Source organism: Salmo salar, chromosome 18, assembly GCF_965601325.2.
Source record: "Salmo salar chromosome 18, fSalSal1, whole genome shotgun sequence".
NCBI classification, from domain to species: Eukaryota; Metazoa; Chordata; class Actinopteri; order Salmoniformes; family Salmonidae; genus Salmo; species Salmo salar.
In genome coordinates this window covers 68623880-68640923 of record NC_138308.1, presented here as the reverse complement: position 1 = coordinate 68640923, position 17044 = coordinate 68623880, and the positions used below count along the sequence as shown (strand labels likewise).

General features: G+C 41.9%; 1 protein-coding gene across 11 annotated transcripts in view; it reads left to right on the top strand.

Annotated features, from left to right (window-relative positions):
- Positions 1-17044, top strand: part of ablim2 (actin binding LIM protein family, member 2) — a 98626-nt gene that overhangs the window by 26782 nt on the left and 54800 nt on the right. For 2 of the 11 annotated variants that reach the window (XM_014155540.3, XM_014155541.3), the window contains exon 1: positions 10468-10833. The exons of 1 other annotated variant lie outside the window; for it this stretch is intronic. In XM_014155540.3, the coding sequence (XP_014011015.2) occupies positions 10818-10833 (16 nt within the window). In that variant the 5' untranslated portion in view covers positions 10468-10817. Of the gene's footprint in view, positions 1-10465; positions 10834-17044 lie in introns of those variants that run through there. 8 more of the 11 variants (XM_014155546.3, XM_014155543.3, XM_014155539.3 and 5 more) reach the window with 6 other exon arrangements.

The window sequence follows — 17044 nt, the reverse complement described above, 5'->3', positions numbered from 1 at the left end:
GTGAGACACCACTGATTAATCGTGTGCATGATTTGCATCATAATCAACTGATTGTGCAGTTGGAATATGAGGGGTAAGTGTGAGGTCAAGGTTAAGGGGAGAGGATAGAGAATGTTCTGGTGACGTGTATTCCTATTATGGTGTTGTTCACACTGCACTATCCCATCTGAACAAGAGGAATACCTATGTAAGACTGCTGTTCATTGACTATAGCTTAGCATTCAACACCATAGTACCCTTTAAACTCATCATTAAGCTCAGGGCCCTGGGTCTGAACCCCGCCCTGTGCAACAGGGTCCTGGACTTTCTGACGGGCCGTCCCCAGGGGGTGAAGGTAGGAAACAACACGTCCACTTCGCTGATCCTCAACACAGTGGTCCCACAAGGGTGCGTGCTCAGCCCCCTCCTGTGCTCCCTGTTCACCCTTGACAGCGTGGCCACACATGCCTCAAACTCAATCATCAGGTTTGCAAACTACACAACAGTAGTAGGCCTGATTACCAACAATGACGAGACAGTCTACAGGGAGGAAGTGAGGGCCCTGGGAGAGTGGTGCCAGGAAAATAACATCTCACTCAACGTCAACAAAACAAAGGAGTTGATTGTAGAGTTCAGGAAACAGCAGAGAGAGCACGCCCCTATCCACATCGACGGGACCGTAGTGGAGAAGGTGGAAAGCTTCAAGTTCCTCGGCGTACACATCACTGACAATCTGAAATGGTCTACCCACACAGACAGTGTGGCGAAGAAGGCGCAACAGAGCCTCTTCAACCTCAGGAGGCTGAAGAAATTTGGCTTTGCCCATAAAACCCTCAAACTTTTACAGATGCACAATTGAGAGCATCCTGTTGGGCTGTATCACCGCCTGGTAGGGCAACTGCACCGCCTGCAACCACAGGGCTCTCCAGAGGGTGGTGCCGTCTGCCCAACGCATCACCGGGGGAAAACTACCCGCTCTCCAGGTCACCTACAGCACCCGATGTCACAGGAAGGCCAAAAAGATCAAGGACATCAACCACCCGAGCCACTGCCTGTTAACCCCTCTACCATCCAGAAGGTGAGGTCAGTCAGTACAGGTGCATCAAAGCTGGGACCGAGAGACTGAAAAACAGCTTCTATCTCAAGGCCATCAGACTGTTAAAAAGCCATCACTAGCCTGCTTCTAACCATGCACCTTAGAGGCTGCTGCCCTATATACATAGACTTGGAATCACTGGCCACTCTAAGAAGGGAACACTAGTCACTTTAAATAATGTTTACATACTGCTTTACTCATCTCATATGTATATACTGTATTTTAGTCAATGCCTACATTGCTCAATCTAATATTTACAGTACCAGTCAAAAGTTTGGACACATCTACTCATTCAAGGGTTTTTCTTTATTTTTTTACTATTTTCTACATTGTAGAATAATAGTGAAGACATCAAAACTATGAAATAACACATATGGAATCATGTAGTAACCAAAAAAGTGTTAAAGAAATCTAAATATATTTTATATTTGAGATTCTTCAAAGTAGCCACCCTTTGCCTTGATGACAGCTTTGCACACTCTTGGCATTCTCTCAGCCAGCTTCACGAGGTAGTCACATGGAATGCATTTCAATTAACCGGTGGGCCTTGTTAAAAGTACATTTGTGGAATTTCTTTCCTTAATGCGTTTCAGCCAATCAGTCGTGTTGTGACAAGGTAGGGATGGTACAGAAGATAGCCCTATTTGGTAAAATACCAAGTCTATATTATGGCAAGAACAGCTCATATAAGCAAAGAGAAACAACAGTCCATTATTACTTTAAGACATGTAGGTCAGTCAATCCCGGAACATTTCAAGAACCTTGAAAGTTTCTTCAAGTGCAGTCGCAAAAACCATGAAGCGCTATGATGAAACTGGCTCTCATGAGCCGCCACAGGAAAGGAAGACCCGGGTTAATGGAAGATTTGCAAATCGAAACAGAAACTCTATTGGTTTAGAGCCAACATTGTTGTATTTCACTGGAATTGTACAATATAAGAAACAAAGTCTTTGTAGACGAAATCTCAACGAGTAGGGTCATAGCACACATCAGAGACATTTTCATATGTTTGTCATGCTAGAAACCCAAACATAGTGTTGCTTTGACATTTTGGAAGTGTGGTGTCAGACAGACAGAAGACCTAGCTTCGTCATCGCTGGTTAATTTGCAATGCAGATCCAGTATTGGCTTCGACACACTGACAAATGGTGTCTGCTGATTCACACAGAAGACTACAACTAAATGTCTAACGTATCTACACTCTCAGGATCACATAGCTATGCTTCCTTCCTCTCTTCCTTCTATTCCGCCTCCACTCTGTTATGCTCTCCTACAGCCGTCTCAGTACAACAGTGAGTGAGGGAGAGGGAGAGAGAAAGATTCTTGTGAGATGAATAGTGCAGCATTGCAGATGATTCATTACATTACTAACGATTTCACCTACAGAACTACTTTACATATACAATTTACATTATTCAATGTTTTTGTTGTTGTTGTGCTACTGGAATGTTAAACCCTGGGCCTTTAAGGTCCTTGAGTTGGAAATATGTTATGATCATCAGTGTTTGAATGACTGGTCTCCAGCCTAATGAGACTACATGGATGGAGCTGTGGAAGTACCCATTGTTGTAGAGAGGCCTGCTAGATGGATATGATCCAATAACATCATCATTAGCATTAGGTGAACCCTTATGTTTGAGTACGCACGCACGCAGGCACGCAGGCAGGCAGGCAGGCAGGCAGGCAGGGATAATAATCCTCTGTTGTTGTTAACATTTGATTATCTCCTCTCCATGGTAAAGTATTTGTATGTCATGCGCACGTTGACTATAGAATTGCTTCCCTGTTGTCTACATGTTGCAGACACGTGTGGAATGATGACAACCAAATGTGTTACATTTTATGCCTGTGCAAAGCTGTGTTGTGGGAATGTTGTTGTTTACATCTTACACTCTAGTGTTGTGATGTAGTTGGATTACAAATAGCAGATGGCTCTTGTCATCCTCTTCAAGTTTATTGATCTCAATTCTAGTTCGATTAACAGCTGCCTGTAACTCTAATTATAATGCATAACAGACAAACACTCAATATATGCAGTTAGATGTCAGTAGAAAGGAATGTGCAAGGTTTGGGGGTTGAAAGTTATACCAAGACAGAGGTGGTAGAATAGATTGTAGTGTCCTCCATTTTGTTACAGTCCAGTCCTTGGGAAGCTCATCCCTCAATAGCGACAAAGCACTGTTTGACATCATTCATGAGAGAGAGAAGGAGAGACAGAGAAATGGAGAGCGAGAGAATGAGAGAGATGACCAGAGGCCAGGACGAGGCGAGATGAAAGAGAGAGAGAAAAACCCAATGCAAAGAGAAAGACAGACTATTTCTTGAATATGAGATTGACGAATATGACATTGACGAATGAGTGACACAGACAGACAGGCAGAGAGCGAGTGATAACGTTGATCTTTCCAAATCAGTAGAGGTGTTTTAATTAAATGAGACTCCAGAAGGTGGGAGAAGTTTGGCGCTTCATAAATGTCTCCTTTTTCCATTATTTTTTGAGAATTTATTTTTAAACAGTATAATCTTTGTAAATTACAATGGGGGAAAAAGTATTTGATCCCCTGCTGATTTTGTACGTTTGCCCACTGACAAAGAAAGGATCAGTCTATAATTTTAATGGTAGGTTTATTTGAACAGTGAGAGACAGAATAACAACAAAAAAATCCAGAAAAACACATGTCAGAAATGTTATAAATTGATTTGCATTTTAATGAGGGAAATAAGTATTTGACCCCCTCTCAATCAGAAAGATTTCTGGCTCCCAGGTGTCTTTTATACAGGTAACGAGCTGAGATTAGGAGCACACTCTTAAAGGGTGTGCTCCTAACCGCAGCTTGTTACCTGTAAAAAAGACACCTGTCCACAGAAGCAATCAATCAGATTCCAAACTCTCCACCATGGCCAAGACCAAAGAGCTCTCCAAGGATGTCAGGGACAAGATTGTAGACCTACACAAGGCTGGAATGGGCTACAAGACCATCGGCAAGCAGCTTGGTGAGAAGGTGACAACAGTTGGTGCGATTATTCGCAAATGGAAGAAACACAAAAGAACTGTCAATCTCCCTCGGCCTGGGGCTCCATGCAAGATCTCACTCACCTCATGGAGTTGCAATGATCATGAGAACGGTCAGGAATCAGCCCAGAACTACACGGGAGGATCTTGTCAATGATCTCAAGGCAGCTGGGACCATAGTCACCAAGAAAACAATTGGTAAGACACTACGCCGTGAAGGACTGAAATCCTGCAGCGACTGCAAGGTCCCCCTGCTCAAGAAAGCACATATACATGCCCGTCTGAAGTTTGCCAATGAACATCTGAATGACTCAGAGGACAACTGGTGAAAGTGTTGTGGTCAGATGAGATCAAAATGGAGCTCTTTGACATCAACTCAACTCGCCGTGTTTGGAGGAGGAGGAATGCTGCCTATGACCCCAAGAACACCATCTCCACCGTCAAACATGGAGGTGGAAACATTATGCTTTGGGGGTGTTTTTCTGCTAAGGGGACAGGACAACTTCACCGCATAAAAGGACGGGGCCATATACCGTCAAATCTTGGGTGAGAACCTCCTTCCCTCAGCCAGGGCATTGAAAATGGGTCGTGGATGGGTATTCCAGCATGACAATGACCCAAAACACACGGCCAAGGTAACAAAGGAGTGGCTCAAGAAGAAGCACATTAAGGTCCTGGAGTGGCCTAGCCAGTCTCCAGACCTTAATCCCATAGAAAATCTGTGGAGGGAGCTGAAGGTTAGAGTTGCCAAACGTCAGCCTCGAAACCTTAATGACTTGGAGAAGATCTGCAAAGAGGAGTGGGACAAAATCCCTCCTGAGATGTGTGCAAACCTGGTGGCCAACTACAAGAAACGTCTGACCTCTGTGATTGCCAACAAGGGTTTTGCCACCAAGTACTAAGTCATGTTTTGCAGAGGGGTCAAATACTTATTTCCCTCATTAAAATGCAAATCATTTTAGAACATTTTTGACAAACGTTTTCCTTGATATTTTTTTTGTTATTCTGTCTCTTACTGTTCAAATAAACCTACCATTAAAATTATAGACTGATCATTTCTTTGTAAGTGGGCAAACATACAAAATCAGCAGGGGATCAAATACTTTTCCCCCCCACTGTATATCGTAAATAGGATTGGTGGAGTTATGTCACAGATGCAGCTAAAAAAAAATATATATGGAACTGTCTGCTTTACCCAACACTCTACCCAACAGCCTTCCCTGTAGCTCAGTTGGTAGAGCATGGTGTGTGCAACGCCAGGGTTGTGGGTTCGATTCCCACGGGGGGCCAGTACTACAAACAAAAAAAAAAATGCATGAAATTAAATGTATGTATTCACTACTGTAAGTCGCTCTGGATAAGAGCGTCTGCTAAATGACAAAAAAATGTAAAAAAAATAAAAAATGTAAAATGTAAAAAATTACAACCAACCAATTGCAGCATTCCCGCAAAAATGGAAGGGGGAGAAAGTAAGGAACTTGTCTGTCGGCCCTGCATTAAAGACCAAAATTGGTTCAAGAAAATTGTGAAAATAAAGAAGTATACCAGTTTCAATAAAGGACCAAAAAATTGACAGCTGTGCCATATAGATTGCAAAATAGTTGGGAAGAGATTTATTTAATGTACCGATTCCATGGCACATGGTTATAAAATTCTTGCAATCAATAGAATGTTATTTATATATATGGGGGATACAACCATCCCAGCTCTGCAGATTTTCCTGCGAAGAGACAGAATCATTAGATAATTTGTTTCGGTACTGTCCATATGAAGCTTATTTTTGGTCACAGGTTCTGGAATGGCTTAAGAATTGCAACATTTACCTGGATCACTGCTGTGTGATTTGAAATGTCATAGTCAATTGATCAATAATATAATAATACTTTTACAATCTGTAGAATCTATGAGAATAGAAAGGTTCAGAATGTTTGTGAAATAGCACAGTTGAAAAATATATGGCAAATAGAAATCAAAACTAGATGGTGTTCAGAGATAGATGGGTGGAGTTGAGTGGAGCTGAAGGGTGGAACTAAAAATAACAAGATAGCTAATGTCAAATATACTGTGTCTGTAAAATGTAAGTAGAAGCCTAAGTGTTGTTCTCCATTAGTTTACTCTAATTACGGGAGAAGGGGAAAATAAAGGAAAATATATATTTTTTAATTAATATTTTATATATACAGTAATTACATACATGCATACATACATACCTGGGGGATTGGAAACAATTACATTGATGAAAGCCACAATCCATCTGTAATATTAAAGCTGATCTACTCCCCCCAAAAAAGGTATCCTCTGTCCGTCATACCATTATTCATATTCCACAGACTTTCATTACTGGCTACTTCTTTCCATGTGTGGAAACCTGATGATAGAGTTGGAGCTATTCCTATAACCACTGGCCACCCAGACAGACATGTGTAGCTGATACAGTAGGCATATGCTTTTCTGTACCTCAAAAGTTGCATGAGTTTCAAACTGTGAAGTCTACTGTCAATTCTTCCAGAACTAATGTTCAGTACTTATATTCTAGCCAGGTCACCCGTGATACAAGTTAGTATTCGACGTTTATCCATGTCTAAGGACGTTGAGAGATGATGTGGAAACTGGTCACTAGGGGCAACAGTGAGCGTTGTTACTTTCAAGTAGGTTTTGGTTTTGCTATGACATTTTAGAAGGGGATAGTGGATGGGCGTAAGTTAGTGGTGCGCGGATCAGCTGTTTGTTCACCCGCACCCACACGCAATTGTTAATAACCCATCCGCAACCACCTGAATATATGTGATAAAGTGAAATTCTAAGGCCCGCACTCAACCCAAACCCGCAAATATAGAAAATGTGCTATAGACTACATTCAAAGACGGCAGAACTATTTTTCTGACGGGGTGCATGATTTTTTATTGTTGTCTGATTTAGATATGTTTCTGCTTCTAACTTTCCAGACATTTTGGTAGGCTATTTGTTAGTCAACTTGTCAATAATTAGATTTATGTAGCTTCTCTTTTGTCATTATACAGTGCATTCAGACCCCTTGACTTTTTACGTTACAGCCTTATTATAAAATTGATTTTTTTTTTTAAGTATTCGTCAATCTACACACAATACCCCATAATGGCAAAGCGAAAACAGGTTTTTAGAAATGTTTGCAAATTTATGAAAAATAAAAAACAGAAATAACTTATTTACATACGTGTTCAGACCCTTTGCTATGAGACTTGCAATTGAGCTCAGGTGCATCCTGTTTCCATTGATCATCCTTGAGATGTTTCTACAACTTGGAGTCCACCTGTGGTAAATGCAATTGACTGGACATTTGGAAAGGCACACACTTGTCTATAGAAGGTCCCACAGTTGACAGTGCATGTCAGAGCAAAAACCAAGCCATGAGGTCGAAGGAATTTTCCGTAGAGCTCCGAGACAGGATTGTGTTTAGGCACAGATTTGGGGAAAGGTACCAAAAATGTCTGCAGCATTGAAGTTCCCCAAGAACACAGTGGCCTCCATCATTCTTAAATTAAAGAAGTTTGGAACCAACAAGACTCTTCCTAGAACTGAGCAATCGGGGTAGAATGGCCTTGGTCAGGGAGGTGACCAAGAACCCGATGGTCACTCTGACAGAGCTCTAGAGTTCCTCTGTGGAGATGGGAGAACCTTCCAGAAGGACAGACATCTCTGCAGCATTCTACCAATCAAGCCTTTATGGTAGAGTGGCCAGATGGAAGCCACTCCTCAGTAAAAGGCACATGACAGCCCACTTCTAGTTTGCCAAAAGGCACCTAAAGGACTCCCAGACCATGAGAAACAAGATTCTCTGGTCTGATGAAACCAAGCTTGAACTCTTTGGCCTGAATGCCAAGCGTCACATCTGGAGGAAACCTGGCACCATCTCTACGCCGATGCATGGTGGTGGCAGCATCATGCTGTGCGGATGTTTTTCAGCGGCAGGGACTGGGAGACTAGTCAGGATCGAGGGAAAGATGAACGGAACAAAGTATAGAGAGATCCTTGATGAAAACCTGCTCAAGAGCGCGCAGGACCTCAGACTGGGGCGAAGGTTCACCTTCCAACAGGGCAACGACCCTGCGCACACAGCCAAGACAATGCAAGAGGTGCTTCTGGACAAGTCTCTGAATGTCCTTGAGTGAGCCGGCCAAAGCCCGAACTTTAACCTGATCAAACATCTCTGGAGAGACCTGACAAAAACTGTGCAGCGACGTTCCCCATCCAACCTGACAGAGCTTGAGAGGATCTTCAGAGAAGAATGGGAGAAACTCCCCAAATATAGGTGTGCCAAGCTTGTAGCGTCATACCAAACAAGACTCAAGGCTGTAATCGCTGCCAAAGGTGCTTCAACATATTACTTTGTAAAGGGTCTGAATACTTATGTAAATGTGATATTTCAGTTTTTATATTTAATAAATGAGCAACATTTTCTAAACCTGTTTTTGCTTTGACATTATGGAGTATTGTTTGCAGGTTGATGAGGGGGGAAAAACGATTTAATACATTTTAGAATAAGGCTGTAACGTAACAAAATGTGGATAAAGTCAGTGGGTCTGCATACTTTCCGAATGCACTGTATGTTGCCCTAGAAGACTAAATAAAACCCTGCTCTACAGAATGTAATAGATCAATAGAATGATAATGCCTAAATTTAAGTTAATGCCTAAACTTAAATGGATAATCCACCCCAAACCACTAATTCCTATTATTAACAATGTTAAACAGTGTTAAATAACACTAATATGTGAAAACAATATGTTTTATGAACAAATGTTTCATTTTGTCATAATAACAAAGATGTGAAAATCGTTTTGGGAAATCTGTTGCAGCTCAAGTCTACTACACAACCCACAATACAATGTTCTCTCTCCCTGGGCAGGCTGGCTACCTGGCTGGCTAGCTAGGTAGCTAGCTACGAAACATAAGTATACACAATAATACCAACGTCAATATTAGCATGTGAAGTAGCTAGCTAGCTGTAAAATCACCTAAACAAACTGCACTATTCATTTAGGAGTCTCTCGCACAGAGTTCAATTGCCACCGAGCTATAATCGGCGTCTCTGCCCAGAGCGAGAGCAGAGTTACGTTGCTTTCACACAAATATAATTTTGAGGAGATGGGAAACTCCATTAGAATCGGATTGCGTGACGATTAGCTTAGTTGGGTGGGGCGTTTCTCCATTCATTGCCCAATGGAATTCCTATCTTCGTGTCCGTTTCCTACAGACACGGCGCATTGCGACATGGTACTTGAAGGAGAAACGGAGATGAATAATTTGGTACAATGTTTAGATTTAGCACATCTAAGCAAAATCTAGACTTTGTCATTATTATATAGCTATGATGCGTTCCTACTCGATTTCCCGATTTTCACAGAACATATGCGTTCACCAAATTGACATGAGTTTCATGATTTTTATTTCTGCAGGTAGATTATCCCTTTAACCTTAACTTTCAAAAGAATTGGGTTTAATGCTTTAACTTAACCTTAAAGAAACATGGATGTTTGAGAAACATGGATGAACGTCTAATTCTAACGTGAGACTGTGAGAGCTTGTTGTATATTCACTATGTCTCAAAGAAGCTTGAGTTTCAAATGGTGAAGTCTATTAAAATGCTTATGACTGTCAATGCTGTCAGAAGTAATGTTCGGTAGTATGTCCGCTTGGCAAATATATAGCCTATACTGCTTTAGCAGTGATATATTGCATTAATGATGGATACCGTCAATACAACCCATGATACAGGTTTCCAGGCACCATCACTCCCCAAAAGAAATGAACAGGCTATGTCAGTGAAAGTCATGTCATAGTAGTACTGGAATCTACTGTATGAGACAGTTATGCTACTATAATGAGCTAACATTACATAACTTGAGACGATGGTGATGATAATAATGATGTTTATAATTACATTTGTTACCAGTAGCCTAATAAAATGTGTGGCCCTCTCCACTCCTGACCCCTTTATCCTAATTTCTGTTTATTGAGATCCCATTTTCTTAAGTGTGGAGTTTACTGCAACTGAAGACACATTCATTATTGAGATCACTTGGAGAGGAAAAAATGCACTACTAGCAAGTGCTCTCTGCCCTTTACAGAAGCACTGTATAACATTCATTGTCCACTTGCTCAAGAGAAAGTATGATAACACTTCCGTTTTATCAAGGTTATTACACATGAGATTAATGAGAATTAAATTACTCCACGTTTTATGGAGTTTTTATTATCAACTGGAAGACACCTCAGTCTACGCACAAGAAGGCGCATCCATATTCCATAAGCACACGCATCTCTATGCTGCCAGTCGGCTGGTGCGGTAAACGAGATTCCCAAGAGGTGGTGTCATTTTTTTTTTTTAGGACTGGAACTTCTAGAATATTCTATTTATATTAGATAGCTGCAATAGCTCAACAATAACTCAGCCCTTGTACCCGAGAGAGGCTTTCGGGAATCATATGACCCGCTGCCGCTCATTCCAAAGATAACCGACTGTTGACCGCTCGCGCTACCGCAGCTTTCTCGCTCCTTCAAAAAAAACCAAAAAAAACACAGTCCTCGAGCGTGCCGCACCGGACCCCGCGCATTAGAAAACAAGACGTTTGGAGGATGTACTACAACACCGCGCAACGACAGAAAGAACTTGGATATTAGGATAAGAAACACCGCTCTTCGTTGTGTAAAGGGTTTTACAGTTGAAAAAGGGACACTGACAGAGTCACAATGCCAGAAGAAAAAGGTAATATACCGCAGGTTCGTTTTCTCCCACCAAGCGTGTGTTTACTTTGTAGAGAGCACGGGTCGGTTATGGGATATAGACGCTTCTCGATGGCCACTATAGACCGTAGCCCTCAGCGCAGTGTGCGTCAACTGGAAAGGCAATGGAGGGTTCATTGATTTATCATTGTACAGAAAAGATATGAGGTATTCTGCCCAATAAGACATAGGCTACCTTATCTCTTTGGACTATTAAAGGGACAAATAGGATTAATTCCATAATTTAATATGATTAGACAATTGTCATAATGAATACAAAACAGGACTTTTGTGTATTATGTAATCCTAATTAAATTGACATTAGCCAGATATTAATACCAGAAACAAACAACAACACTCTCTCTCAGTGTAGGCTATGACTAATAATGTGCCAGAGTGATATGCGACAACGCTCCATGAAGTCCCTGGCAGGGAGCACTGTGCTTTTGGGCACCTGCCTGACTGTGACACAAGATGCCAGTCTGGCTGGCCGTTCAGGCATGAATCCAATGACAAGGGGCCAATCTGGCTCAAATTGGAAAACAAATGAGATATTTTGTTATGATAGGAGATATGTTTTTGGTGTATCTGTGTGTGCACGTGTGCGTGCACGTGTGTGTCTGTGTACATGTGTTATAGCAGCATTACACAGTGGGATCTGGAACAGATGAAGTAACATCCTACAGCCCCTTCCCCTCTTTTCTGATAATATGCAGTGACAAAGTGGGAGCCAAAACAAATGCCTTAGCCTATAGAATCAAAGTGTTCTCTCTGGTCTGCAATGTCATGTCCTTAACTGCCTTGTTAAGTTTTATACGCAGCCATCTTTAGAGGGGCAGCTATGTCTTGGTTATAAATGGACTGTTGGCCATAACTGTAGTGTGTTTGTGCGGAAGGGGAGGTGTGGACAGTTAGTAAGATCACAATGTGATCACAATGTGTACTCACTTTTGTTGCCAGCGGTTTAGACATTAATGGCTGTGTGTTGTGTTATTTTGAGGGGGACAGCAAATGTACACTGTTATACAAGCTGTACACTCACTACTTTACATTGTAGCAAAGTGTCATTTCTTCAGTGTTGTCACAAGAAAAGATACTCAAATATTTACAAAAATGTGAGGGGTGTACTCACTTTTGTGAGATACTGTATATTTATGGCCTGTTTACATATATTTTAGAGGCTATTTATACAGAAAATGTGTATAAAACCCATAACTGTATTTATGATTATATGACAATATTTTAAGTTGACAATAATTATATTAAAATGTCTGATATCACATGCCTTTGTTTTATTTTCCTGCATAAGTAAAATCATGACAATATGTGTAGAACTGCAGGAAATTAGCTTAAAAAATGCAAAATTATCTCAGCCTAATTGCAAAATGTGTAAAATAGCATGAGATTAGCTATAAAACTGCACATTTCTCTCTGCCCCATAGCAGAATGTGCGGTAAGCCACTGGTGACACCCCTCATTCCTCCAGGTGGCTCAGTAAACAAACCCTGCTGTCTGTCCAGCCATCGGTCTGTCCGCAGTCACACGTGAGGAAGAGAGGCCAGCATCCCTCCTCCCTGTCACTCCCTTCTCAAAGTGCTCCTCTGAAGTTTTCAATGTCTGTCTCTTAGCATCCTCTGCTTTCTAGTATAGATCTGAAAACACAGCATAGGCATTATGTTTGATGCTCACTCAGGCTTATCTTTCATCTGTCCTGTTTTTTTCGTCAGAGGAGATGAGGGAAGAGAGCATTGCCGCTCCAACCAAATTGCATGAATTAAGGAAGAAACTGAACTAGAGAGGAAATTCTGCAACTCTTGGAGCAAAATGGAAGTAAATAAAAAAGCTTATTCAAAGTTACAGGTTTGTTACGTTTCAGCTTTTGCCCTTCTTCCTCAGAGGACATGAGGAAAGGAGATGAGAAGAGAAAGCCACGTTTAGCATTCAGACACAGGCACTTTTAAATTAACTGTCTTCATTTTTTATTTATTTCACCTTTATTTAACCAGGTAGGCTAGTTGAGAACAAATTCTCATTTGCAACTGCGACCTGGCCAAGATAAAGCGTAGCAATTCGACACATACAACAACACAGAGTTACACATGGAATGAACAAAACATACAGTCAATAATACAGTAGAACAAAAGAAAACAAAAAGTCTACATACAGTAAGTGCAAATGAGGTAAGTTAAGGCAATAAATATGCCATGGTGGTGAAGTAATTACAATATAGCAATTAAACACTGGAATGGTAGATGTGCAGAAGATGAATGTGCAAGTAGAGATACTGGGGTGCAAAGGAGCAAGATAAATAAATAAATACAGTGTGGGGATGAGGTAGGTAGATAGGCTGTTTACAGATGGGCTATGTACACACATTCATCCTAGAGGTTAAAGGAAATAGGATGTGTACTATGTTCAGTTAAAATAGTTATGCAATCCTATCCCTTAGGTGTTAAACCTGCTGGGCATATGCCAGTGTTTTAGCACCACCAATGCTGCTAAAGAAACGCTGACTCAAAGGTTATCCTGAATGTTTATTCCGGGTCTTGTTGTTCCTAGCCGGTATACACAAACAGGTCGGTCTCGGTCTCTCTCTCAGTCGCATCATGGTGTCTGCTGTGTTAACAGGTCACACGGTTCCTATATTACCCACGCTCAGATGATCCTCCGAGCATCACGTCTCCTCTTCTCTCATCCTCCTCTCCTCCGCCACTGACTTTGCCTTTGTCCTAGCCGGCGCTGCGCTATTACTGGGTCGGCGTTACATTCAACTGACTTCATACATGCTTTAAATCAGAATGTCATGGCTGCACAAATTGTCACCGAACTGAACTTGCTTAGTAATGGTCGGGTGTCACTCATGAATTAGTCACACATAGCCTATAGGCTAAGCTGGAGTCCCCTTCAACGTTGCACTGATCTGATCCCAGTGTGTCAAAGCTTTGATATCGCTGTAATGCTTAATGTCGTAAGCCCCTCGTGATGCTGTCACGTCTCCGATGTAAACAACCATTAAAGACCCACCAAAGAGGATGCTATTTAAGAGGATACTGTTTGAGTGTCGTCCTTAAATACTGAGCTGCAGCTGCACTAATCAATTCTATTAACCATGTTACGTACTCGGTCATGGTCGGCTGGTCGGCCATATCTGGACTGACTGGCGCACAGAGCTTATCTCATTACCCAGATTTCAGAGAGAGAAGGAGAAAAGATTGAGAGAAGAGAGAAGAGAGAGAGACAGAAGTTGGTGACAGAGAGGGAGGGTGAGAGAGAGAGATAACTAGACAGAGATGGTGAGAGGGAAACAAAGAGATGGATGGCACTTGTAAATCATCGAATAAGCATATTAACATTGATGTCCTTCCGAATGGGAATTTGACAAACAGCAATCCATAAACACCAGCTGCATGTTGCAGCAAAATGTGGGATCACTGGAATGCCAAAGGCAGTATTTGGCTTCCATGTGCGGAGCGTCTGTCTGTACAAAAAAAATATGAGTTGCATCATCATCTTTTGAATGGGGATAAAGCGCTCTGTAGTATTTGACCCTGGGGTAATAGGTCATAGTTCAAATGCATGTCAGATCATGTCAGGCATGACAGCACAGCTTTATCTGTGTTATAATCCTTTCACCATAAATCTGATTGTGATCATTTTTGTTGATCTGCATGATATCACAAGCTGAAGTATCACCAGCTCCAGTAACTCTCTCTCTCTCTCTGCCACTACCCTGGCTGCTGCCATGCCAGCTTTTCTGGATTTGGGGGGTTCCCGGATGTTGATATCCATGCCAGAATAAATCATTCCAAAATGAAAGAATATGGATTACAGAGCTAAAGCTAGGGGATCTAATGCCTATCCCTGTTAAGGTACATCCCAAGGTCAATGTTTTGGCCACCAGAAAATGCCCCTGCGCTGGTAACCCGAGCTTTTTAATCATCCACCACCGCCAGCCAGGCAGATGGACCCTGCCTGGAATGGAGCACCATGGAATCGCCTTGGGTTGAGGGAACAGGCTATTTTTAGTGAAGAGCATGGCTCCTGGAACAGGAATTCAAGATGGCTGCCCATCTGGGCCACACTGACTGCTCACCTACAGTAGCTATCGGCCAACCAAAGGAAAAATGCCTGCCTGTGTATGGTGTTTGTGCGTGCACGTGTGTGTGTTTATGCACATGTGTGTGAGTGTGTGTGTGTGGTTGGGTGGGTGGGGAGGACATAGATGGCATGTCCCGGTGGTCTGTAGTGGTGCATAGCTCAGATTATTTTCTGGCTGTGACCTTTTGGGAGGGCGACACTGTGGGTTTGTGTCTGTCAGCGAGGGAGCAGAGGAGAACAGGGTGATTGATGAGCAGGACATCTGTGCCAGGCTATAGGCCTTGGTCTACACTGCCCGTACAACTGTTGGTATCTGTGGAGAGAGAGAGAGAGACAGAGGCCAGTGGGCAGACCCCCCATTTCCTCCAATAGAATAGTCTCGGCTAGACCCTTGCTGTGCCACATGGTTTCAATCAACTCAGGCGCTTGAAGTGCCTCAGACCATTTTATGAGGACGCTTGACTTTCCTTCCCCCAAATTCTTGGCTTTATTGGTACAGTAGCAGCCAGTGTTGTAGTTCTAAAGTCTGGTCTCAGTTTTGTCCTGTGTCGGGTACATTTTACTCTGTCTTGACTCGGAGTAAAAAAAAAAAAACTCATCATTATCAGCTTCCATTCAGTGAGCGCGTAAAACCGCACCGTGAGCCCAAATATATCATGAACATCTTATCGCCTATTGAAACTTGGGCTTCCTACTAGCTTACTATTAGTAAGGGGCGATGGGGGGAAATTGTAACAGTCTTTATATCTATTATAGACATGTTTGCGCAGTGGCGAACCGTGGCTATTAGACCTAGGCTTTCAGTTGGGGGAGGAAAAAAAACATGTCGTACCAAACTCAAAAGTTGAGAAAGCTAGCATACCTTAATGCGCCCGACTGAATCAAACAGGCCTGAGGCTGAGCCGAGCTTCGTGCTGCCACTCACAGAGACAGAACCCGCACAGATAATTCTACCAGCAACAACAACCACACTGCTTACGTTAACCTACTGTATGGTAGCCTAACACCATCACTATCACAACATCCCCAAAAGCGACAACAGTGACACATCAAAGGATGTGCGTGACAGGTTTGTGATGCTGAAAGCACAGCGGCCGTAATACCAGCGCACTCCATGTGGGAGAGTGCACTTTTTGTGAAACATACAGGGCCGATAGAAAGACTGAAGTCATACACAGCATGATGTTAAAGGATAAACAGCCCATTCACTGACATAATAAGCCAGTAGGTCCCAATCACAAAAATACAAAAACACAACCATTAAGCTTCGCATTTCCAAATCAAAATGTACAGTTATTACTTCCCATTGCAAACATATTTTTTCCGTTCTGCACACAAAGTAACCGATGATCTAAAGTTCAAACGCGACAAAGTTTCACGCATATAAAGTTATTTTCAAAGAGATAGCAAACAACAGCAAGTGAGCTGCAATAAAAAAAAGTTCCACTCACCGTGTTTTGGATCATTTGAAACAGATGCTGATCCCTTGAAACGTAACTTCTTGCTCAAAGTTGCTATTGAAAAGGGCAAAGCTAACAAATTAGCAACAGCATCCTTTTCGATAACACCTGCTGCAGCCGCTTCAAACTAGTCTACAACAAAAGCTAGCTAGACCGCGGGAAAACTATTGCTCGCTACTGCACAGTTTCCATATGTTTTTGTAAAAACAGTCCCATCCATTACAAGTCAAAATGTGATTGGTTGATTCCACTGTCACTGCACACTTCTGGCCTAATGTCAGATGCCTTCTCTCTAGCTTCTGATGGCCTAGCCAATGGCTGACTTAGCTAGAATTATCTCCCCGGAGACCACCAAAGAAAAATCCTGATTGGATATTTCTTTAGCTTCAGTGTTAACCCTTTCCTTTCCAACAGAAATTGAAGAGATTAAATCAGAATATCATTGAAAATAATAATATAATTAGAATATAATTGAACTATTATTGAACAGATTAAATAGAAAAAATATATTAAAACGGCATTTATTTATTTTATAAATCCTTAGCCCTTCTCTGAAAGCATAGAAGTCCCTCGTGTAGTAATAAATTGTAGAGTGGCTCTCTATTTGCCCTCAGCATTTTCTCACCATTCTGAATG